This window comes from Aphelocoma coerulescens, chromosome 17 (assembly GCF_041296385.1).
Source record: "Aphelocoma coerulescens isolate FSJ_1873_10779 chromosome 17, UR_Acoe_1.0, whole genome shotgun sequence".
Taxonomy (NCBI): domain Eukaryota; kingdom Metazoa; phylum Chordata; class Aves; order Passeriformes; family Corvidae; genus Aphelocoma; species Aphelocoma coerulescens.
In genome coordinates this window covers 2,521,257-2,545,698 of record NC_091030.1, presented here as the reverse complement: position 1 = coordinate 2,545,698, position 24,442 = coordinate 2,521,257, and the positions used below count along the sequence as shown (strand labels likewise).

Here is a 24,442-nt window from a genome sequence, read left to right as displayed (position 1 = left end):
GCTCAGGACCACGTGAACGGGCAGAGATTCTAATCAAAGAAGTTAAAAACTAGACCCAAACAACTTTTTCAGCCTCGGCAAGGGCTGAGGTGTGGATGTGAGCACAACCCCGCAGCGCGGCGCGGGAGTGATTCGTGGGAGGAAACGCAGAGCCTCCGACAACGAGGTGATTCATCCTCTGGGCGCTCAGGGTGTTTTGCAGCAACCTCAGTTTACTGATTTTGCATTTCCATATCAAATGATCTCCACGTGTGCTCCCATGTTCATGTGTGTGCAGTCAGCTGCAGCTCACAGCGGGCTGGAGAACCCTGCATCCACTGGGGTCTCTCACTGGAGATAAAGGATCTTGGAAATCATCTCATTGCAGGCTGGGTGGAGCTCGGAGCAACCTGGGATGGTGGAAGGCGTCTCCGCCCATGGGATGGGATGATCTCTAAGGTCCCTTCCACCCCAAACCCCTCGTTGATTCCCCAATTCCACAAGAAGCCCAAAAGCATCCTTGCTATCAATGGCCCTCAGGATGATGGCAGGAATCATTTGATTGAGCTTCAGGGCTGGGGCCAAATGAGACTCCCCAAGCCAGGCCAGATGTGAAGGAACAGATCAACCTGCTCATGCCTTTGCCCAGGCTGACAGTGATATTTTTGGAGAAGCTCCATGGTGTTTTCCAGCTCTGCCAGCCAGCAGGGAGGTGGCAGCCACAGCTGAGATGATGTTGCTCACCCCGTGGTGTTTAGAGCTGTGTAGGGGCCAAAATGACCTCGTGAGCTCCCAATTGTTTATTTCCTTTTCCTTCTCCGTGCCACGCCTTGTGTTTTCTCTCCCCACCCAGACGACAGCTGCCAGGACCAGGCAGCCCAGGGCCATGAAACAGACATTATGGTTCATTTTCTCTCGTAGATCTTGGATGAGGTTCTGGGAGTGAACCACATGGACGTAAACACGAGTGATGGCTTTGACAAGAAACGGGCACAGTTCATATAAACCCAGGAACTTCTAAAGGCACCTACACCCTTCACCCCCCTGGGTTTCAGTGGCAGCTGGGTTCCTACACATCTCTCAAAAACTGGGCATTAATGTCTTTGGTAAAGGTTTCAGTTATCACAGCTTCGGCCAAGGGTGAATTTCCAGCGAGCACATGGATGGTGCTCATCTCTCAGTCAGTTCACTTCCTCTCGGCCCAGGAGTAGAAGAGTAAGTACTAACAATGGGCTGGGATATTTTGTATTTTTTTCTGACAAAGGCAGCCGCTTGCAATATCTACCAAGAAATAATTAGAGCTGCTGGTTTTGTGGTTCACTTGTTTTTTGCCTCCCTGCCCTTTTATGCAAAGCTCTTTGCTGCGGAGGACACAGCTCATGCTGATGCAAATTTAGGGCAAGCACCTATTTAACCTCTTGAACCAGAGCTGAGGAGCATTGATGCAACCTTTGGCAGAAGACATGAAACAGTGAACTGTGCTCTGGGAATCAGCTCCATCAGGCAGGTGAGAGTGTGAGAGGGTTTGCAGAGTGGTGTTTTCAGGGATTAGTAACAGAGCATTGCACTAAAGTTATGTTTTGAAAGCACATCAGCAGCACCAAGCCAGAAGATACAGCCAGAGCACCCCAAAACACCTATTTCATGGGGGGTGCCCCATCCCTGGAATGTCCAAGGCCAGGCTTGGAGCAGCCTGGGACAGTGGGAGGTGTCCCTGCCCATGGCAGGGGGTGGGACGGGATGATCTTTAAGGTCCCTTCCAACACAAACCATTCTGGGATTCTGGGATTATGGGACCTTCCCAGCAGATTCCAGCATTTCCAGCTCACCCTGTGGGTTTGCAGTGCTGTGCCCGTGGGCTGACCAGATTTACCTCAGAGAGCGCCAGGCCCGGTTTGATCCGGATTGCCCTTCTTTGCACACATTTCTCCCATTTTTCCTCACTGACATTCAGTGATCTCTTTTCCTTTTGCAGCCATCAGCACCACCTGGTTGTTCTGAGTAAGTTTAGCACAGGTGTTTTTCTGTTTGAAGAGCTGACCTGCACACCAGGTGTGAGTGCCAAAGCCTAAGAGCTCGCTGAGAGCTGGGCCCTCCTCATGACACCACAGCAGGTGACATCCTACAAACTACACCACCACCACTCTCTGCAATAACCTCCACCCCAGTGAGGGATGTACCTGCTCAGTCATGAGCAGGAGTTGCTGAACTGCCTGTTCTAGAGTCACTGCAAGACCTTGGGAATTTGGATTTTCCTGCATTTCAGAGATGTCACATTGTTGAGGAGGGCTGGGAGAAATTACTTTGGTAGGGGATCTCCATGTGCTGCTTCCCAAAGGGTGGATTTGCTGCTCTGAACTTGCTGCCTTAAGGGGACAACAAATGGCCTTTCACAGGCAAGACTTTGTAAATCTGTCCCTTTATAATCAAGATTAATTTGCAGAATGAGAACCTCTGCTGCTCGTGGCTGTCCAGAAGCTTTGCATCCACTAAGAAGGACCCAGCAGGTGAGGATCCACCTCATCCAACCTGCCAGGCCTAACCAAGGGAGAGCATTTTCTCATCCCTTTGTCTCTGGTTCAAACAGGTTGTGCCTGTTCCCATGGTGATAAGGGATGCTCTGAGAAACACTGCTTTGCGAATCTCTAGAAGCCTTTGTAGTGCTGTGCTCCAGTGATTTTATTAAAGATAGTGGTAATGATAGGAAAATGCCTCAACTCTGCAATGTCAGGGGTGTAAAGAACAACTGGACTAAAACTGAAAAGTTCCACCTTTTAACTGGGAGGCCACGAGCCCAAACCAGAGGGAACTGGAGAATTGCACTCAATAAGTGCCTGGTTTTTCTGTTCTGATGTTCTTCCCAAGGAATTTCTCGTTGCACTCTACTGAAGGCAAGGTGCTGAGCTGAATGGATCATTGGTAGGATCCCCTTTGCCCTCTCTGATGTCCTCCTTATCAGACTGGGAATAGCTGACACAAATAACCCAGGAGTTTGTTCCTGGTAAATAAATTAACTGGCTTGCCTGGATGTGATTCAAAAGGGGACACACATCCAGCTGGGAACATTTTCAGAGACACTGAGGTGTCTTTTGACTTGGACTGGCCAGAAAGCCAGGAGTCATCCCACAGAAAATATGCAGGGTTAGGAATGAGTGGTCCTTTAACACTGGAATAGAGTAGGAATGTTTCCAGATAAACAAATCTCACCTGAGCTCTGTGCAAAGCCAGGGTGACAGTCCCAAGCCAGGCCAGGATAGAAGTGAGCAGGAATTCCCTGACTGCAGATAAACCTGGGATTACAGACACCCTCTGTGGGCACATCCCGACCTCTGCTTTCAGCTACTTCGGTGTCACCGCTTTCTTTGTGCCTGGAACTTTGCACCCTGCATCGGAAATGTATTTCTGACACATTTCTATGAAATTCTTCTATGAAAATCTCACCGAAATATCTCCAGACCTCCACAGAGAAGAGTAATCATAGACTGTCTGGAGTTGGAAGGGATCCATAAGGATCGAGTTCAACTCCCTGCTCCTCCCAGGAGTGCCCAGCGTGAAAACATACAACCCAGAGGATCCTCCAGATGCTCCTTGACCCTTGGAGAGGGTTAGTGCTGTGGGGAGCCTATTCCAGTGATCAACCACCCTCTCAGGGAAGAGCCTTTCCCTAATGTCCAGTCTGAACTTCCGCTGGTGCAGCTCCATTCCCTTTCCTCCTGTGCTGTCCTGTTCACCAGAGAGGGGATCAGCAGCTCCTGCCCTGCTGCCTGTTGTGAGGAAGGTGTGGATGGCCATGAGGTCCCCTCCTCAACCTTCTCTTCTCCAGCCTGAACAAACCAAGTGACCTCAGGTGTTCCTCACAAGTCCTGCCTTGGTGCCTTTTTCACCTCCCCTGGACGCACCCTCAGAGTCTGATGTCCTTCTCCTGCTGAGGTGCCCAAAACTGCTCCCAGCACTCGAGGTGGGGCTGCACCAGTGCAGGGCAGAGCAGAACCATCTCCTCCCTCCCTCCCTCCCTCACCTGGCTGGGGACGCCGTGCTTGGGGCACCGCAGGGCACACCAAAGGTCACCTGTGGGCACAGAGCTCTGCAGGTCCGCTCCCTGTCGGGAGGCAGGAGAGGTTCCAGTGCACAGCAGGAAGGCAGAGCTCGGGGAGACTCCCCGAGCCCGAGTGTAGCTGCACTGAGTATAAAATGAAAGAGAATTTGCATATCTGCCCATTTCACAGCTGGGCGGGGGCCTGGGGCGGGGGAGCTCGGTGTCTGTTCACCTTCTGACATGGGAAAGCTCGGCTGCAGCGCACGGACCTCGGCGGAGAAATCCCTGAGCAAGAACATGAAGCTCCTTCCCCTGCTCACAGCTGCGTCCTGCCTCACGCCCCCGGGGCCCTCTTTCTTCGTACAGCAAGTGATGAAGTTTTTTTTCCAGATCACATGAGCCAGGATGAAGGGGGAAAATCCTGCCAGGAACAGAGATGGGCTGCAACTTGAACCCAATCGAGGGGAGACCCAGAGCAGTGCCTCGAGAGCTATATAAGAATGTGCCAGGCACAGGAGCAAACACTTTCTCAGGTGAAGGACTCGCATGAATCAGCCATGAATGTGAATGAAGACACAGTTCCCAGGAGGCTTGGGGCCACTAACAAAGTCTGTTTGTATTTCATCATCGCCACGCTGGGTGTGTTGCTTGTCTTTGCCTTGGCCACCATCATGGTCCTGGTCGTCCAGAGGACGGTAAGAGATTGATTCATTGACTTTCTCTTTTCTTTTCTTTTTTCTTTTCTTTCTCCTCTCCTCTCCTCTCCTCTCCTCTCCTCTCCTCTCCTCTCCTCTCCTCTCCTCTCCTCTCCTCTCCTCTCCTCTCCTCTCCTCTCCTCTCCTCTCCTCTCCTCTCCTCTCCTCTCCTCTTTTTCCTATTTCCTTTCCTTTTCCATCCTGAAGAACAGTTCCTGCCTCTGTTATAAATGCACACACATGAATTAGGGCAAAAGATGAAACACACGGTAAAGAACTTAAGAAAAAGAGGACCTTTCTCCACAGACAGCATTTATTCTTGGCACACAATTCCTACTCTGTAAATGGAAAGAGAAAGCTCCTGATCCAAGGTGCCAAGCAGCCTCTGTCCTGCCTAGTTTGATGTGTGTCTCCTGTTGCTTTTTTTGAGAGCAGCCACAGTTTGAGATGGTTTGGTCTGGTCTGCTCCTCTGCAATAGTAATGGGCTCCAGCAGGAGACATGCCACGGCTCTGTGTGACACCCTGTGGTGCTGCCTGCTGCTGTGGTGGGGCAGAGCTGTCCTGAAGCGCCCAGAGCAGTGCTGGGGGCCAAGGAACTCCCTCCTGTCCCCTGTCCCCTCAGTCCTGCCTTGGGTGTGATTTTTAATGCACAACCAGAGCTGTAGAAAGGATATGAGCGACACAAAGTCACACAAAAACAACTTTTCCCTCTGCCTACAGGCATTTTTAAGTTCTTAAAATAAAAGATTGCTCTTGAATGGAGCTGGGGTTGATGGGGAACCAGTGACAGCCAGAGCAGAGATACAGATGGCTGTGAGGATAAAAAGTGAATTTCTGACCTTGTAAGGGCATTGCCATCAACTTTACCAAGGTGCAATGCCAGAGTAGAAGTCCCATAGGCTTTGGAATCTTACTGCAAAAACCAAAGTGCTGAGGTACCTTAATTCATAGAGGGAAAGCTCCAGCACGGGGCCGCTGGGGGAGCTGCCATGGAAAACAAAACATGATCCTTTGACTCAGTATTTTCTCGTGCTAAATTTACCCTGTGCAATTTGTGTGCCCGTGTATGCACATTAGCCAGAAATTAAACCAGGAAGGCTTGACTGATCCTCCTTCAAGAGAAAAATCATCTACCTGTAATCAGTGTTCTCCCAGAAGAGAAGCACTTCGAGGACACTTGCCATGAGACATGGGGTTTTTAAGTGAGAAATAGTGGGATATCAAGGGAGATCTTTAAAATAACAGTCTGGGTAATTACAGACTTGCCACAGCTTTGCTGTATAATGAGGCTTTCATTTGTAGTTATCATGGAATTGAGCATTAAATCACCTCTCCATCAGGATAAAGCAGTTATAGGAGTTGCCAGAGGAACAAGATTACTGAAAGAGCCAAGGTTTTGACTTAAAAGAGTAACGACACCATTGCAGCTGCTTTGAAAATGAACTTGGCTGAAGGAGGGAGTAAGAAGCTGAGGGGTGTTAGGAACAAATAAAACCAAGCAGCAATTTTATGCTCTGAGGAGAATTTGGCAGTAAAAACATAGATCATGGTTTGCTCTCAGGGAGTTCAGAAGCAGAACAGTCATCCCCCATCCGTGCCTGGTCCTGAATTCCCAGAGCAGAGGACAAGTGTTGGTTCTGTGGGACAGGTTCTGTGAGGAGCTCCAGGCCTGCTCCAAAACCACATCAGCTCTTGGCTGCACTGTCCAAGCAAGGCTGGGCACAGAACCTTTTGGGAATCACGGCTGTGGCTGGGCTGAGCATCTCCAGCCTTGACTGCAGCAGCTGCCAGGACCTGAGGGGCTGGGGAATCCTTGGAGCCCTGGGGACACTGAGTTGCTGTAGGGATCAGAGCCTCACCAGCTGACTTCATTCTTTTCTTTATACCTGTGACAAAAGGACCAACATTTTGTGTGATCATCCCCTTGGGACAATCAGGTTTCCCCTCCAGATGTTATCAGCTGGATTGTGTGAGTGGTCCCTGAGTTCAGGGGCAACTCCACACCCTCCTTCTGCTGAGCTGAGAGAGAAGCTTTTATTTCCCTCTGCCCAAGGGGTGTTTGAGGGTCACAGGGACAATGCAGGGGTTGGACCCTTGGATGCCACAGCATTCAGAGGAGGCTCGTGGTGACAGGATCACACTGTCCCTGCCCCCATCACAGGCACAGGATGCTTGTCTGCCTTGTGACCAATTCATAATTGCCTAATTTAAGATGAAGGAAGACAGACTGGAAAAGGAAAATCAAAGTCTGCAGAAACCAGGCACTTGCAACACCCACAACCTGGGTGCTCCAAAGGAGGGAAACACGACATGAAAGGCTAAATGAAAAAGGCAACTATGATTCAAAGCTGCTTCTCTGAATCCTACAGCACCTCTAATAGACATTATCACACCTCCCCACTTTCCAGCACCCCAAGAAATTTCCTTTACGCCTTGTTTTCAAGAAGGGTAGCACAGCACATCAGGGGACAAGGAGGGGATCATGGCAAGGGTCATTTTTGGAGCTAAACTCTGGTTTTTTGGAACTATTTGCAGTGCTGAAGTCAGTTCATTTCTTCAGCTCTCATCTGCAGAACCACTTGGCTTCAGGCCATTGCCAGTCTTTTACGAATGACTTTGTTTTCTCTGGAATGAGAATAGTCCCTGTAAGGTTGTCTGGAGCCATCATTTTTCTTCTTAGCACTAAGTGTGTTAAACCCTGTGCCCTCTGCCTGCTGCATCCTCTCCTGCTGGATACACGTACAAATACACATCTCTACAGATATTTAGGTGTATAAAGAGAGAGCCATGAAACCAGTGACAAGGAATGGGACAGGAAGGGCTGGAAAATGTCATTTTAAGGCACACAGACCTTCACAAGTCTGGTGCTGTACAGGAAGGTTCATCAGACACCTGAGCCTCCCATTAACAAATTCTGTGTGAATGTCCAGAGTCCCTGATATGGGTTAGTCCATCACTGCTCTGGATTTTGTAGCCTTCACATATTGAACCTCTAAATTGTATGGGAAAACCTTTTTATCACCAATGTGGCAAATACTAAAGGTCAGAGCAGGTTTTTCTGTTTGCTGCTCTGCTCTTCAAGGCTGTTAAAAACCTTTAGCAGTAGATTTGTGAGTCACTCCTACAGCAACCAGCACGATCCTGCATGATTTATTGGGGTTTTATGGCTCCTTAAAACTCATTTTGTCTCCGGGTGCCCCAATAGGGACCTGTTGGCCCCCTCTGGTGGCAACCCTGACAGAAAGAAAAATAAAATAAAATTTAAAAAAAAATTTAAAATACTGAAAATTCCCCTAAAAGCAGATTTCCCACTCGTTGAGCACTACAGGAAACTCACTGAGGCATTTTAGAGGAAACTGCACTGGCCCAGCTCTTGCTGTGGGTGTTCTGGGCAGTGACAGTCACCTGCTGTCTGGAGGTGCCACTTCAATACCTTTGATCAGCACAGGAGAAACTGATTTTCACCCAGGGCTGTGTCTCCTGTCAGGCTCGTTAGCAGATGAGCTGTGGGGGCAGTGCTCTGTTTTCTGGAGTTCTCATGTCCAGCTTCAATATTTGCCCCCACCTTCCTTCCTCCCCAGCCAGAGTCAGGTCCTAAAATAAATCCCAGGGTCACTGAGGCTGGAAAAGTCCTCCAAGGCCATCAGGACCAAGCTGTGCCTGATCCCCTCCTTGTCCCCAGCCCAGAGCACTGAGTGCCACCTCCAGGCTGTCCTTGGGTACCTCCAGGGATGGGCACTCCAAACCTCCCTGGGCAGCCCCTGCCAAGGTCTGACCACCCTTTCCATGGGGAAATTCCTGCTGACATCAGGATGGTTTGAGGCTGAGCAGGAGCACGGGAGAGCCTTGGGGTTCCTTTTTAAATTGAATATTTCCTTTGAGAGGACCAAAGAGCTCTTCCCCACGGAGCTGCCACGTGGACGCACTTTTGAACCCGGGCCCATAATGGGGACTGTGGTTTGGGGGGATTTTCTTGGACTTTCTAGAGGTAGATGAAGACTTCACAGTATCCCAGCCTGGCTTGGGTTTGAAAGGACCTTAAAACTCATCCCATTCCCATCCCCTGCCATGGGCAGGGACACCTCCCACTGTCCCAGGCTGCTCCAAGCCCTGTCCAGCCTGGCTTGAGACACTGCCAGGGATCCAGGGGCAGCCACAGCTGCTCTGGGCACCCTGTGCCAGGGCCTCCTCACCCTCCCAATGGTCAGAGGTGTCTGGTTCAATGAATAGTCACTGTTGTGACACAGGAATTTAGAATGACCCTTTATTCTGTCTCAGCTTGAGAAAATTTCTTGTAAAACAATTAAGGGAAAGAAGAAATAAATCACTTTCACTGGCACCTGATTATCATTTTCTCTAATAAAGCAAACTCAAATTATTCTGCTTGCTGAGGAAAGACTGAGCTCCTTCATCATCAGCCCCCAGATCACTCCAGACAGGGTGAAATTCGTTGTCTTGAATTCTCTCTGAGCTGGCGCTGTAGAATTTCATCTGTTTGGGCTCCTCATGTGTGCCTCCTTGCATTCCAAATGACAGCATTACATGCGATATTCTTGCTGCTGGAAAAGAAAGAAATAACACCAGTAATATTTCAAAGGAAGTTCCAAAGGTTTATTTCAGTATCTACTCAATTGTCACTAAAATAAATTGCATTGGTATGTGCTGGCTTGACTCGCTGGGAGCCCTCCCAGGTGAGAACACAATGCCTTTAGTCCATTTTAATTTTGTTTTTATGCCCTGAGTGCAGAGCAGGCTCTGGGTCATCAGCAAGGCTCCCTGGCTGCCTGATTTCATGGAGTGTAATCTCACTGGGGGCAGAGCATCCTTTTTCTGTCACCTAAAATATCTTGAATTCTCCACAGAGAGCAGGAATGTTTCGATATCACATTGAACAGCAACGCTTCCCTGTGGACTGAGTATGTGAGAGGGGCAGCCCAGGGCACGGGGCAAAGCAGGGGCTGAGAGGTCCTGGCAGAGATCCCTGGCAGTGTTTTCAGCCCAAACCCTTCTCAGTTTTACATCTGGTGAGATCCATGAGAGTTCCCAAAGGAGGATGTCAAGTCAGGGACAAAAAGCTTGGAAATATCTATTTTTTCAAATGACATCTCTGGTTTCCTGTTCTGCTGCTGCCCAGCACCTTCCTGCCCAGCTCAGGAATGTCACCTGGAGAAATACTGGCTCAACAGGTGACTCTGCCTGCCTTGCACAGCTGTGGGGAGAGAAAAGGAACAACTTACAGATCTCCAAATTCCCCGAGAATCAGAGAATCATTTAAATTGGGAAAGAACCCAAAGATCCATGAGTCCAACCATTAATCTGTCACTGCCCAGTCCAGCTGGGAGCAGCTCTGCCACCCCTGCAGGACACAGCACCTGGCATCAGACCAGAGGGGAGCAACTCTTTGCTGGGAGCAGATGCAGCTCCACACTTCAATGTTGTTCAAAACAAGGCCACATGAAGCCAAAATCTAATTAAAAACCTTCCTAAACATTTAAGATTAGAATATGAATTATGACAAACAGACCCAACACGGCTTCCCTCACTGCCCAACCACCTTCCTTCTCCCCACACCACCCATCTATCCACAACACACACAGAAATGAGAGGTTTATGCTGTAACACTACTATGGACAAAGCTGTTCCCCGGCACAGGAGTGCCTCATTTCTCCCAGGAGATATCAGATGTTAAAGCTGGTAGAGCTTCCCAAATTTCTCCTTCCTGGACATCCCACTGGGTCACTGAACAGGCTCCCCAGGGAAGTGCTCAGGGCACTGAGTCTGACAGGGCTCAAGGAGCAGCTGGAAGAGGTTTTTAGTCCTGTGGTTTAATTTTAGGTAAGTGAGGAGCAGGGAGAAGGATTTAACGATCCTCATGGATCCCTTCCAATGTGTTAAGGTGGGCGTGGCCTGATTAGCCTGCACAATTAGCCTGGGTAATTTGTACCCAGGTAAAAGGAGCTGGTTCAGCCCAGCCTGAGCCAAACCCACTCCCTGACACTGAAACCCCTGTGGGGTCACCCAGTGTGAGAGTGAATGGATGGGACACACAGTGAGGACCTCCCAGTGCTTTCCTCAGCTGTTGGGAGAACATTTTGCTCCTTGAGGGCATTGCTGGCCATTTGTGAGCTGCCAGTGCCTCAGGGTTGTGTGTTTGGGTGACAGGAAGGTAACATCAGAGGAATCCTGCTGCACTTCACTCCCGGAGCTGGTTTTCTGGGAATTTCTCATGTCATGCTGATTGAGGACAATTTCATGTGCCATTTCCACTCTTGGTTTTACATCTCAGCAAGAAGTAGGAGGAGAGGTGAGGCGGGACATCACTGTCCTGCTCAGACCTCAGCTCTGCAACTTCAATGCTCTTTCCTGGGCACTTGCCTCTCCAGGTTGTCCAGTCCCACTCTGTCCTACTCTCTCCAAGCTTTGCAAGCCACAGACCGGGAGTTTTAGGACTTGTCCTTCTGAAACAGCCCCAACAGAACCCACACCAATTCTTACTGCACTGAGACAATCTGGCTGTGTCAGAAATGTTCTGAAACGGGAAACCTTTCAGATCCACTTTTAAAGCAGGGTTTCATGTGGAATGGATATTCCCCGTTCCCAGAATAATCCCTCTCTTCTCTCTGTTCTCTTTCAGGCAGATGATCCTGCCATGGAGGGCATCAAAAAACCCATCAGGACAGGTAAAGACCCCGAAACAATCCATGCAATTTGTCACATCTGTAATGCAAATATTTCCCAGGGTCACAATTGTGCACATTTTAACATTTCCCGTAAAGACTCCTCTTGGTGAAGAGCCAAAGCAGTGGGGGAAAAAAATGAAAATAAGCAAAAAGCTTTCAAATTATTCAGGAGCCCATGCACGGCTGAGGAAATAACAAATATTTCTGAATGTGCCCTGGGGTGCCTGTTCAGAAGAGCTTTTTGCCAGGAGATGGGAACACCACTCTGATTTTAAGGTCTTATTTTAAGTGCTGGCTCTTGCAAATGCATGGAAAGTCCTCATCTTCACAAGACAGGGGTGAAAATGGGCTCCACGTATTCCAAAACAACTCCTGGTTTGTGGGGAAAAGGGAGAAGGGAATGGATGGGTCGAGAAGGGACAAGGGGAGAACAGCAGCAAAAGGCACAGAGCAAGGAATTGAAACAGGCAGAGTGTGAGCACAGAGAGCCTAAAAGAGGGAAATCTAACAGAGACAACTTACCAAGATTCTGCTTTTCCTCAGCACAAATCAGGAGCACTGTTCATGTCACTGGCAGTGTCTCACACGGCTCTTGGCACCAATATTTGATTCCTTGCAAATGCAAGTTCATACCCAGGCCCAGAGGGCAGGAGGTGCCATTGCCTCCCACCACAGACGGGGAAATGAAGCCGTGTTCACCTGGAAGTGGGGCAGAATGGGAGACTGGAGGAAACTGGGATTGTTCAGCTGGAGCAGACTGAGGGCAGAGCTCCCCGGGGGCTGCAGCTCCTCCCGAGGGGCAGCTCCGATCTCTGCTCCTGGGACAGGGACAGCACCCAGGGAGCGGCTGGAGCTGGGCCAGGGCAGGCTCAGGCTGAGAGCAGGGAAAGGTTCTTCCCCCAGAGGCTGCTGGGCACTGCCCAGGCTCCCCAGGGAATGGGCACGGCCCCGAGGCTGCCAGAGCTCCAGGAGCGTTTGGACAGCGCTGCCAGGGATGCCCAGGGTGGGGCTGTTGGGGGGTCTGTGCAGGACTGGGGCTGCACTGGATGATCCTGGTGGGTCCCTGTGATTCCAGAATTCTGAGTAACAGGAGCCCAAGGTCTGGACAGTCCCAATCCCAAAATCATCTTTTCTGCAGCTGCGTTTTTGCAGCATTTGGGCACCATTTACTCCATTTTGGGTAACTTGAATCTGTGACTCTCCCATACCTGGCTTGTTCCACAGCCCACAGTTCCCAGAGCAATCCCTGCGTGTCTCTGTGTCCTTCCTGAGAGCTTCACATCTTGCCTGAACACCATTTTTTATGTTTTAAAATTCCTGTAACCTGGAGGAATTTTCTTTTCCCTTAGGCTCCCCCTAGGGCACCCTAAACACACACACTGCTTCCTCTCTATCAACCTGAGCATGCCCTTAAATCTTCTTAAGCCTTTCTCAAGTCTTTCTGTGCTTTATTTCATATCTGAGGAGGCTCAGAAATGTGCAGGATCTGAAGGTGTGGAGCCTTCTGATCCACAGAGGAGGAGCCACAGAGGTTGTATCTGTAGGTCAGCGCTTTTCAAAGCAAAGCACAAGGGGTAGGGGCATTCCCAGGGCAGGGAGAGAGATGTCACTAGTCCAAAAGTCCATTTATATTATTTATATTATTTATATTATTTATATTATTTATATTATTTATATTATTTATTTTGTTTATATTGTTTATATTGTTTATATAATTTTCTATATATTTATATTGTTTATATTGTTCATGTTTTATATATTTTATATATTTTATATATTTATATGTATATTATTTCTATTATTTCTATTGTTTATATTTATAATTTTGGCATATTGACATGTATATTTCTATTTTTATATATTTATATTTATATGTATATTTATATTTACATTTACATGCATATTTGCAGTTATATTTATATTTGTATGAAAGAAAATCATAGATATATACACACATATATACCACATATAACTATATATAAATCTTACATTTTCCTTTATATATATATATGATTTTATTTCAGCTCAGGCAACCTGTGCCAATTGTTTTTTCCCCTCACCAGCATCTGGCAGGTGCCAGGAAGGAGCAATGTGCTCTCTCCAGGAATGGCCAGGATGCTGTTCCATCAGCCAGAACATTTTTGTCTTGGGGTCCATATCAGCCCCAGGCATCCTCTTGCTCTGAATTTCTGAATTCTGCTGCTAAATCTGAGATGATGTCGTTAGTGGAGGACAAAAGAGGGGCTGATAGTGAGATGCCACATCAGGAAGAGCTGCTGAAAGCTGCTTTTAGTGGATTTAAATGCTGTCCCAGCCCACCCCTCAGCGCCCATCAGTCTGTGTTGGAGGGTAACAGAGCATTCAAATATGCTCAGGGTCCTTTATTTTCCTCTTAAAATGCGTAACGCAGGGCTAATTAATTAATTAATTTATATACCCAGTGGGTAAATTACTGAGGGCCTCTCCCAGGGAGCTCTGTCAGCTGCTGCCTGCTGGCAGCCAAGCAGGGACTTGTGGCAAGTGCTGCAAGGTGCCACCCAGAGACAGGAGCGGGAGAAACATTCAGGAAGGGGACTGTGGTGGGGCTGGCGTTGGTGTGGATTTAGATTTGGATCCAGTCTGCCTCCCAGGCAGCCCAGATGGAAATCGGGTGCCTTTTGTACCCATGAACCAAGGCTCTGGTGCTGTTAAAATGGGCAAGGGAGCAAAAAAACAGCATTGCCCAGCTGGCAGCTGAGCCTGGCTCCAGCCCTGTGCCAGTGCCAACATCGCAGAGATGCTCCAGGGGGACACAGCCCCATCCCTGGAAGTGTCCAAGGCCAGGCTGGATGGGGCTTGGAGCAACCTGGGGTAGTGCAAGGTGTCCCTGCCCATGGATGAGCTTTAAGGTCCCTCCCAGTCAAAACCATTCCATGATCCTGTGACACAACAAATCTGTGCTGGGCCCAGCTGAGGTCACTCAGGCAGAGACTTCGCTGAGATGCCCATGGGCAGCAGCCCAGACCCAGCCACAACACTGAATTAATGGTGTCTTATTAAAGCAGGAAAGTGCAGTGATTGAATTGAAATCTCCAATGAGATTATGTTCTATTGTTAGCTAAACACCAGCGGGCACTAAAGCAGATTTCTGGGAGGTTTCCAGCCCTGACTCAGCTGTCATCAGTGGATGGGCTGCAGGAATCCACAGGCTCAGGCTGAGAGTGATGCAATGTCAGCTCGTTAAATGTTTATGTGAAAAATGGGATGAGTCTCCTCAAACCCTCCGGGCCACTGTCGGTGCAGTACCTGAGCAACAGGGGAAGGAATTCAATCCATCACGAGCTAAATGTTTGTGAAATGTTCTTTCTGTGGAAGCGTTTCTATGCTGAAACTCATCCCCATTTCACAAATTACAGATCAAGTGTTCGTGTGGATCTGAGGGGTATTGCTATGTTCATTTTTTAGAGGGAAAATGAACTCACAGACAAATTGATGACTGCAGACTCTGGAAAGGTGCAGCCCTCATCATCTCCTTGCTGGCCTCTCCGAGCCTCATTTCCCTGGGAACTGTGCAATCCTGGGCTTTTCTTGGTATTTGAACTGCAAAGATTCGGTATCAAAATCTCTTCTCATTTACAAAAGGAAAAACACCTTATACAAATGAACACACACACACACACACATTATTTATTGGTGTTTTTCTCTGGCACTGGACAGACCAGGAAAGGAAATCTGGCATCCCACTCTCAGTTCCAATGGGAAATATATTCCCAAATAGAAATCTGACTCTGAGAAATTAATATAATACAGGTGACAGTCACAAACTTGCTACTGTAGAGGAAATCAGGTTGGAGCCAATGAGCCAAGAAGCGTTTTCAGATTTGCAGCAATATCTCAGAGCACAGTTCGGCCTTCTGCAACTAAATCTGATCTCTTCCAGCAAGGAATTATCCCAACATTTTGAGGAGAGGCTGAGGGAGCTGGGAAAGGGGCTCAGCCTGGAGCAAAGGAGGCTCAGGGGGGACCTTGTGGCTCTGCACAAGTCCCTGACAGGAGGGGGCAGCCGGGGGGGTCGGGCTCTGCTCCCAGGGAACAGGGACAGGAGAGAGGGAACGGCCTCAGGCTGGGCCAGGGGAGGCTCAGGGTGGGCAGCAGCAGGAATTTCCCCATGGAAGGGGTGATTAAACATTGGAAGGGGCTGCCTGGGGAGGTTTGGAGTCCCCATCCCTGGAGGTGCCCAAGGAAGGCCAAGGTGGCACTCAGTGCTCTGGGCTGGGGACAAGGTGGGGACCGGGCACAGCTTGGATTTGACGGCCTTGGAGGGCTTTTCCAGCCTCAGTGATGCTGTGATGACATTGCAGGCTGTCAGATCCCAATCTCACGGCAGTGGCTTCCCCAGAAATGGGTATTTCACTCTTGGACCATAAAGGATTTTCCGTCTCAGCCTCAGCCCAGGGCGGTGTCTCTGTGCAGAAATGCGACCCTGCCCGAGGTCTGTCTGCCCTGGGGGGGCAGGGAACAGGAGTTGTGTTTCTCAGTTTGATAAATTTGGGCAAGCCTGGGCTTGCAAATGCTAGAAAGTGTGCGGAGGCCTCCTCCAGGCCAGCGTCCGGGGGAAATGCACCACGCACATCCAGTGAGTCACGGCAGGGGCTGGCGGCTTAGGCCATTGGGGATGAGGTGATGGGTATTGCTCAGAATGCTGAATGTTGGATCTGCCCTCTCTCCAGAACTTAAAACACGAGCTAGAGATGAATATATATAAAAATATGTGTATTTCTATATGTATGAAAAATAATATACACACATTTGTATATATAAATATACATAAATATAGATAAAATATATAAAAATAATAACAATAACAGTATAAATATAAACAAATAGAAATAGAAATAGAAAATAGAAATATACATATAAATATACATATAAATATACATATACATATAAATATACATATACATATAAATATACATATAAGTATACATATACATATAAATATACATGTAAAGAAATATAAATATACATATAAAGAAATAGACATAGAAATAGAAATAATTTAAATATAAATATACAGATATAAATATAAATGTTAACATAAATATTAATATACATATAAAGAAATAGAAATAATTTAAATATAGATATAGATATAGATATAGATATAGATATAGATATAGATATAGATATAGATATAGATATAAATATACCTAGAAAGAAATAGAAATAGAAATAATATAAATATATAGATATAGATATAAATATAAATATAAAATATATAAGTATAAATATAAAATATATAAATATAAAATATATAAATATAAATATAAATATGTACACACATACACACGCACACACATATATATGAGTAGCTCATGACATTATGTGCCCTATGCTACACTGACAAGATTTGAAGAGTTTTGACCTAAAACTCCGCAGGTTTCGCAGTACTCGGGTGTGCAGTGAGGAATTCAGAAGAGGTTCTTCCTAAATTTGGTGGGGAAAGAACGGATACTGCTTTAATTTATGGTTTTGGGAGGAGGTGAAGTTGGCAGCTGAGTTCAGTTGCCTTCAGACCAGAGTGCCAGTCCTGGGCTCTTGAGGACCGAGGGCTCTCAGTGTGTGTGTGACAGGCACAGGCACGAGCAGAGCCCAGAGCTCTACCCCTGAGCCCAGCTCTGTCACAGAGCTCAGGAGGGGATGTCACCCAGCTGCCACTTGTCACAGCATCACAAGGCTGGGCCAGTCCTTTGGCTGCTGTTTGTGGGGCACTGAACTGGCAGGAGAGAGTTAAAAATAGCTACAGGCACTTCAGGGAGTGGCTGCTGAGAAATAAAATCGGGCAAATTCTGCTAACTCTGGCTTGCTGACAGAGAGGTGTGACATCACCTTGCCTAATTCCATGAGCACTTAAACCCAGGGAGGTAAGTTACAGAGGAATCAAAAGCTCCCCAGTTTATTGCCTGCTTTTACTTCTTTATTTCATAAAATAATTCAGGGTTTTGCCCTGCTGCTGTGCCTGCCCACACTCAGCCCCCAGCCAGGGGTGATGCCATCCCCACGGCAGTGGAATGTCACCAAGGGATGGCTGGGACCAGGACAAGCCTCAGGAGACCCACTTGAGGGGCTTTCCATGTCTGGGTAGCACTGCCTTCCATGCTGACAAAGCCACTTTCAGCTCGTGGTTTCAGTGCCCTTTGTTGGTGCTCCTGTCAGACCCACCTCAGAGCTGGGGAAACTGAGGCAGCCAGCACAGAGAACTTTCCCCGGCACAGTCACATCCTCCTGGACCTGTCTGGCAGCAGCCCTTGTGTCCTCGTGTCCCTGAGCCCTTGGCTTCCTCCTGGCTGGACAAGGTGCTGTTGTGTTTTGATGCTCTGAGAGAAACTCAGTGGTTTGTTTTGCACCTCAGGGGGAAATCCTGGGGGCTCAGTGAAGTTGCAGCTTCTCTGAGATCCATTTCACAGCCTCATTTCCCAGTCCCATTTCCCAGCCCCTTTGGCTTAGTGGGGAAAAGCTCCGTGAAGCTCCTGGAAAAAAGTCAGGCTCTTCTCCTCGGGGCTGCACCCTCTGGATGCCCATCCTACAGTAAAAGGGGTCAAAAAGACAAAAATAAGTTATCCTGATATCTTCCCACTGAGACCCCTCCCTCATCAGCAGCTTTCCTTGAAGCAGAAGATCTGCAGTGCCTGTGCCTCACAGCACACACTGAAACCCTCCTTGGTCCTTAGCCCCACGTGTAGCTTTGTCTTTCGTCCTGCTCTCAGTGTTTTTAAGCTCATCCAATCCCACTGATTGCAGAGGGATTACCTCTGATTTACACCGTGATTCGTGCAAAGCCAATTAGGTGATGTGAGCACATCCATCGATCAGTCCTGAAGCTCTGGTAATTTCAGCCTCTCTTGGCTTGAGCCAAAACGTTCCAGATAGAAGAATTAACTTGAGAAATAAAAGTGGAAAACAGTTACCAGCTGCCTCAGCAGAGAGAGAACCAGAGCTGTCTCTGTAAAACAATTTTTTTTCCATAATTTGCCTTCTGAGTAATGCAGCTGATGTCACCAAATCAATGGTTTAAACGCAGGCACATCAAACTTGCTGACACCTACAAATGTTAAGTACAGCTCTGGAAATGCAAAGTGCAGCCTGGTCAGCGAGGGCAGATCTTTGGAGATGCCATGAACACCCTGAGCAGCGCAGGCCTGGCCAGGTCGGGGCAGCTCTGGGCTGGTTCTGGGCAGGCTCAGCACTTGGCTGGCTTGGCAGGGCTTGCAGGGCTGCGGCCTCCAAAGGCAGCTTGTGCAGCAGGGGATTTTCAGCCTTTGGAGGGTAAACCCCTTCAAAGCCACAGAATTTCTGTAGATAATCTCTCCCTTCCTGCAGGACACTCGGAGTGTGAGCGGGCTCAGGGTGCTGATTGTGTTAGCAGACACTTGTTATCACCGTAACAGCTTTAGTTGAAATAAGGGTCAGAAGGGTTTTTGCCCATTCTGTGCCGTATCTCCGCATCTCTGCAGTGCCTGTGCCCTCACTAGAGCACTGTATTGACATGACTAACACCAGGAAAGCAGGCTTTGGTTTTTCTTCGGGGATTTCCAGAATGGTGAAGGGACTTTGGTACATGACTTACTCATTCTTGGAGAGCAGTGAGCTCCTGCTCTCTCCAAAAGCCTTTAAACTACTGAAATCACAGAAATATTACAATTTTTTCAAGATATGCACAGCCTCTGTCTCCAACAGAAAGTGCAAAGGGTGCAGTACACACACACCAACCCCCTTCAGCCAGGGGAATTTGGGTGGGGGACCAGCTTCTCCCTGATTTATCCATCCTCCTTATTAAGACCCCCTTAGAAATCAGGCCACATAGATACAGCAATAGTCTGGAGATTTGAATCTCTTATCATTACCCCCAGTTTCAGGAATCTTATGAAACTTAAGATCCTTATCCCACTCTGCATTTAAATAGAGTTCTTGTTAGAATCATGGAATCACAGGATATGATGAGTTGGATGGGACCCACCAGGATCATCGAGTCCCACCCCTTGGCCCTTCACAGACCCCCCAACAGCCCCACCCTGGGCATCCCTGGCAGCGCTGTCCAAACGCTCCTGGAGCTCTGGCAGCCTCGGGGCCGTGCCCATTCCCTGGGGAGCCTGGGCAGTGCCCAGCAGCCTCTGGGGGAAGAACCTTTCCCTGCTCTCAGCCTGAGCCTGCCCTGGCCCAGCTCCAGCCGCTCCCTGGGTGCTGTCCCTGGCCCAGGAGCAGAGATCGGAGCTGCCCCTCGGGAGGAGCTGCAGCCCCCGGGGAGCTCTGCCCTCAGTCTGCTCCAGCTGAACAATCCCAGTGCCCTCAGCTGCTCCTCACGGGCCCCTCCAGACCCTTCCCCATCCCCGTGTCCCTCCTCTGGACACTCCCTCACAGCTTTAGGTCTTTTTCTGATATTGTGACTCTCAAAACTGCCCCCAGGACTCAAGGTGAGGCCACCCAGCCCAGAGCAGAGTGGGACATGTGAGGATCATGACACACAACATCCGAGGTCAAGTTTTAGTAGGATTTAGTTTTATGCATTAGCTGGCCCTTCAGAGACCCCTGTAGGGTTGGGGATTCTGATATCAGTTTCATAAACTGAGGCACAGGAAAACTTCAGAGTTTTGTGTACCCTGGGAGAGGGAGTATCATTTGCTAAAGCTTTACTGAAACCCCTTCCTGCTTTATTCTTGGTGTTCAGCTGTGCAAGGAAACACAGAAAAATTCCCAATTTGCCATCTGAGCTCCTGTGCACTTCCACAGCCACAGCAGGGCCAGGAGAGGTAAAGGTGAGCAAATGCAAGGAGAAATAACCCTTCGCCTGTCAGTGGCAGCACTGGGATATGCACTGCTTTCCCGAACCCGTATCTTGTCTGTGTGTCCATTCCCTGTGGGCTCAGGGGGCAGCACCAGCTCTGGGCTATGCAGAATAAAGGAGGAATAGTCACAGAATCAGGGAATGAATCCCGGACTGGTTTGGGTTGGAAGGGGCCTTAAAGACCATCTTGTTCCAACCCTCAGCCATGGGCAGGAACATGCTCCACTATGCCAGGTTGCTCCAAGCCCCATCCAGCCTGGCCTTGGACACTGCCAGGGATGGATAGTCAGTGCCATTAACTGAACATCCAGTATGGTGAGAGGAGGAAAAACTTACACAGAGGGGATGGAAGGCGGGAAAGTGGATGAAAAGGAGGTGAAATGCAAGGGGGAGAAGTGGGGAGCAGGGTCTGGGATGCGGGAACTGGATCAGAGGCGTGTGGTGCCGGCATGCAGGGGATGGGACACCGGGATGCGGTGCCGGGATGCGGTGCCGGGATGCAGGGGATGGAACGTGGCTCCTCGGTGCGGTGCGGCCGCCTGCAGTGCCGGGCACGGCCGTGGGATGGAGCCGTCCCCGCGGCCGTGGGATGGAGCAATTCCTGTGGCCGTGGAATGGAGCAGTCCCCGAGGCAGTGGGAGGGAACGGTCCCCGCATCCCGTGGGATGGAGCCGTCCCAGCGTCGCGTGGGATGCAGCAGTTCCCGCATCCAGTGGGAGGGAACAGATCTCTCGTCCCGTGGGATGGAGCCGTCCCCGAGACTGTGGGAGGGAACAGTCCCCGCGTGGCGTGGGATGCAGCAGTTCCCGAGGGATGCAGCAGTTCCCGAGGGATGCAGCAGTTCCCGAGGGATGCAGCGGTTCCCGTGGGATGCAGCAGTTCCCGAGGGATGCAGCAGTTCCCGAGGGATGCAGCAGTTCCCGAGGGATGCAGCGGTTCCCGTGGGATGGAGCCGTCCCCGCGCGGCTCTGCCGGGGCAGCCCCAGCACTTCCCCGGCTCGGCGCTTTGGATTTGGGGCATTCCCGGGACCTCGGCTGCCCTGGGATGTGCGGGGGGAGCGGGGCAGGAGCGGGGCAGGCTCGGCCCCTCCAGCAGAAGCTTTGGGGTCCCTGGTGCCCAGAGAAGCTGTGGCTGCCCCTGGATCCCTGGCAGTGTCCAAGGCCAGGCTGGACATTGGGGCTTGGAGCAGCCTGGGACAGTGGGAGGTGTCCCTGTGCATGGCAGGGGTGGGATGGGATGAGCTTTAAGGTCCCTTCCAGCCCAAAACACTCTGGGATCATATGAACAACCTAAAGTCCTAGCAAAATCCACATTTAAACTGTGAGGGAACAGAGCAACATTCCAAAAGCACCCAAAGAACCATTTTCAGAAGTAAGTTCCATTTAAATGTTTAAAAGCTTTCTGTAATTGCACCACAAAAATAACTTGGTTAAATTAATCTTACCTGCACATAATTTCTGTTTCATAGAATCAGAGAATCCCAGAATGGTTTGGGTTGGAAGGGGCCTTAAAGCCCATCCAGTGCCACCCCTGCCATGGGCAGGGACACCTCCCACTGTCCCAGGCTGCTCCAAGCCCCAATGTCCAACCTGGCCTTGGACACTTCCAGGGATGCAGGAGCAGCCACAGCTGCTCTGGGCACCCTGTGCCAGGGCCTGCCCACCCTCACTGTAATTCCTCCTTTTATCTATTCCAAACGCACCCTCTTTTAAATTAAAACCATCACCCCTGTTTTAAGAAGCAGGGTAAGGAATTTAAGTTTGCTTGGCTGAGAGCTGCAATCTGCCAGAGCTTTAGGTTGTTACAGATTTACCAGTTGAGTGACACTGCTCTGAATTCCCTGGGCAGATCAGATATTCTCAGCCAAGGAGTAAGAACCAGCTGTTACATGCTGGAAGTGGGGTACCAAGTGCTGACTGCATTTTAAGGTACCAAAAAAAAAAAAAAAAAAAAAGAAAAAAAAATGCTCAGGAGCAATGAGTTAATCTGTTAATCTGAGTTAATCTGTTGTTCTCTTCAGGGAACACCTTTGAAGACTATTTGAGGATCCTACAGCGTGTCCCAGACAAAGGAGCTGCTGCCTACATGAGAGGTCAGTGGGGAGTCCAGGGTGGGGGGAAAGAGTTGGGAAAAGGAGATTTCAGAGCTATCTGAAGAGCTGCTCATGTTGTTCATACCAGCTTAAGTGGCAAATAGCTTTTCTGGCCAAATGGGCATTTTCTAGGAAAAAATTCCTTAGCTCTCCTGGAATGCGGTTGGCAAACCCCTATCTGATCCTAGAGACTTTTTGTTAATTTGACAAAAATAAAAGGAAATAAAAGATTTACCTTCTGCACACCACAGAGGAATGTACATCTCCATGAACTGTACAATCCCCACAAACATGGAAAATACATGAATGTACACCTCCATGAATTCCCTTCAAATGCCAGGTGGGGAAATAATGGAGATGAACATTCACGTGTTTCTGTCCTGGGTTTCCTGAGGGCTGGGTAAATCCTTGGAAGTTTTAGTGCCCCACTTCCACGTGTGAGCTCCCATCTGTCTGACCAATAGTTTTCCTGGAGTTTCCTGCAGGAAACCACTGAGCAGGTCTCTCCTTTTACCAGGGAGCACTGCTGGAAGTCTCCTAGGGCTGAACTGCAGTCAGTGGAGCTGAGTTAACACCCTTTTGCTTTCCTTCCCAGTGTCCAGCGCCGTGAACAGCTCCAAGCTGAGCCTGGTGGAGAAGGGGATCTGTGAGGCCACCCAGTGCAAGAGCCAGGAGCTGGTGATCAAGGAGCAAGGCCTCTACTTGATCTTTTGCCACTTGAACTTTCACTTTCCCAACTGCTCCAAGAGCCCCATCGACCTCAAGATCGAGCTCCTGGTGAACGACAGGGTCGACAGGCAGACGTTATCCACGCTGTGCGCCTCGGAAACGTGCCAAGACAAGACTTTTAAGACCTTGCTCCAGCTCCACCTGACACACCTGAAGATGTGGGACCGAGTATCAGTAACACTGAACCACCCTGAATTCCTGAATGACGTTTTCCTTCCCAATGAAAACGTTCTCGGGGTCTTGAGGTACAGCGAAGACGATGGAATGTGAGCAGCTCCCTGACTTCCCGCTGCTGCCCAGGCTCTTCCTCTGAACACCAGTAGCCTGCTTTCACTAGGCACCACCTTGGTTTAAATTTCCCACCTTACCTCATCCCTAGGGTGAATAAGGAACTTTGTGAGTGTCCCAGAAAAAAAAACACTGCAAGAGCCACAGCTGCCAGGTTCCCTGGCTTGGCTCCGGGTGGGATTGTTGGAGTATCCAGCACAAAACTCACAGACCCACCAAGGGTTCCTCGAAACAAACACAGATTAAAACACAGGCAGATCATGGGAAGAATCTACAATATGGAGACTTTTAGGGTCACAAACTGCTGGCGCAACGCCTGTGCTCAGGACATGGGGAAATCTGTTTAACTCTGTTTTACAGAGTACTGTTTTAACCTGGTCTTTCCAAAAAACCAACAGTCAAAGCTTGTAGTCAAGGCTTTTCTTTACCACGGGCACACAACGACAACTCTGGAGTAGTAATGATGAAATTATTGACTCTCGGGCTGGTAGCTGAAACTCTGGGGCAGGACATAGGAGATACGGGATTTACAGGATATTTCTGTGCTGCATTCTGCTATGGACTTTATGCCATTTCCTTCAAGTGTCTTCCTTGTCACTATTTATCCATCTTTTCTATTTAAATATAAAGCTCTTTGGGACAGAGACTTTGTCTAAGCAGAGTGCTCAGCCTCTGTTCTCCCCTGGGCTTCCCAGACCTTTTCATATTAAATATTAAAACAGCAACAGAGTTGCGAATCTGGCAAATTGCAAAGTTCATTAGGGTGCATTTTCCTCGAGTGCTGCCCTGCCAGTTTGGTGGTCCCTGTGTGACACAGACCACACTGGCTGAGAATCCTCCTCCAGCACCAGCACTTTTTGGAAAGCCAGGCCTCCAGACTTCCCCAAAGTCCAGACTTTCCCAAAGATGGTTTCAGACTGGCCCTCAGCTGAGAGCTGAGGTGTTTGGGCAGGCCAGAGGATGGGTGGCATTTGAGCTTCTTTGATTCCTGGAATGTTTAGAGAATGCAGGATAAAAGAGGAATCTCAGCCCCTCTTATTCCATGAACTGCCATAACCCAGGCATTTATTTGCAATTTCATTCTTACTGTGTGGGGCGGGAGGGGACCGAGATGTTCCCA

At 49.1% G+C, this 24,442-nt stretch overlaps 1 protein-coding gene across 2 annotated transcripts; it reads left to right on the top strand.

The window, feature by feature from the left end:
• The first annotated feature begins 809 nt into the window (after positions 1 to 809).
• TNFSF8 (TNF superfamily member 8) lies at positions 810 to 23,998 on the top strand. 2 transcript variants are annotated; one of them, XM_069031790.1, is made up of 7 exons: positions 810 to 1,194; positions 1,377 to 1,486; positions 1,955 to 3,757; positions 4,406 to 4,710; positions 11,346 to 11,391; positions 22,234 to 22,305; positions 22,901 to 23,998. In XM_069031790.1, the coding sequence occupies exons 4-7, from the start codon at positions 4,516 to 4,518 to the stop codon at positions 23,302 to 23,304; spliced, it is 717 nt and encodes a 238-aa protein (XP_068887891.1). In that variant the 5' UTR covers positions 810 to 1,194; positions 1,377 to 1,486; positions 1,955 to 3,757; positions 4,406 to 4,515; the 3' UTR covers positions 23,305 to 23,998. The 2 variants fall into 2 exon arrangements, with proteins under 2 accessions (XP_068887891.1, XP_068887892.1); XM_069031791.1 differs by lacking the exons at positions 810 to 1,194; positions 1,377 to 1,486; positions 1,955 to 3,757 and having other exon boundaries at positions 4,350 to 4,710.
• Positions 23,999 to 24,442: the final 444 nt, after the last annotated feature.

What these genes read in the sequence shown, in the direction of transcription:
- TNFSF8 (XM_069031790.1), top strand. Translation starts at nt 4,516, where the DNA reads ATGTGCCAGGCACAGGAGCAAACACTTTCTCAGGTGAAGGACTCGCAT. An exon ending in CAAAAAACCCATCAGGACAG is followed by an intron (nt 11,392 to 22,233) that starts GTAAAGACCCCG and finishes TGTTCTCTTCAG; the next exon opens with GGAACACCTTTGAAGACTAT. An exon ending in AGCTGCTGCCTACATGAGAG is followed by an intron (nt 22,306 to 22,900) that starts GTCAGTGGGGAG and finishes TTTCCTTCCCAG; the next exon opens with TGTCCAGCGCCGTGAACAGC.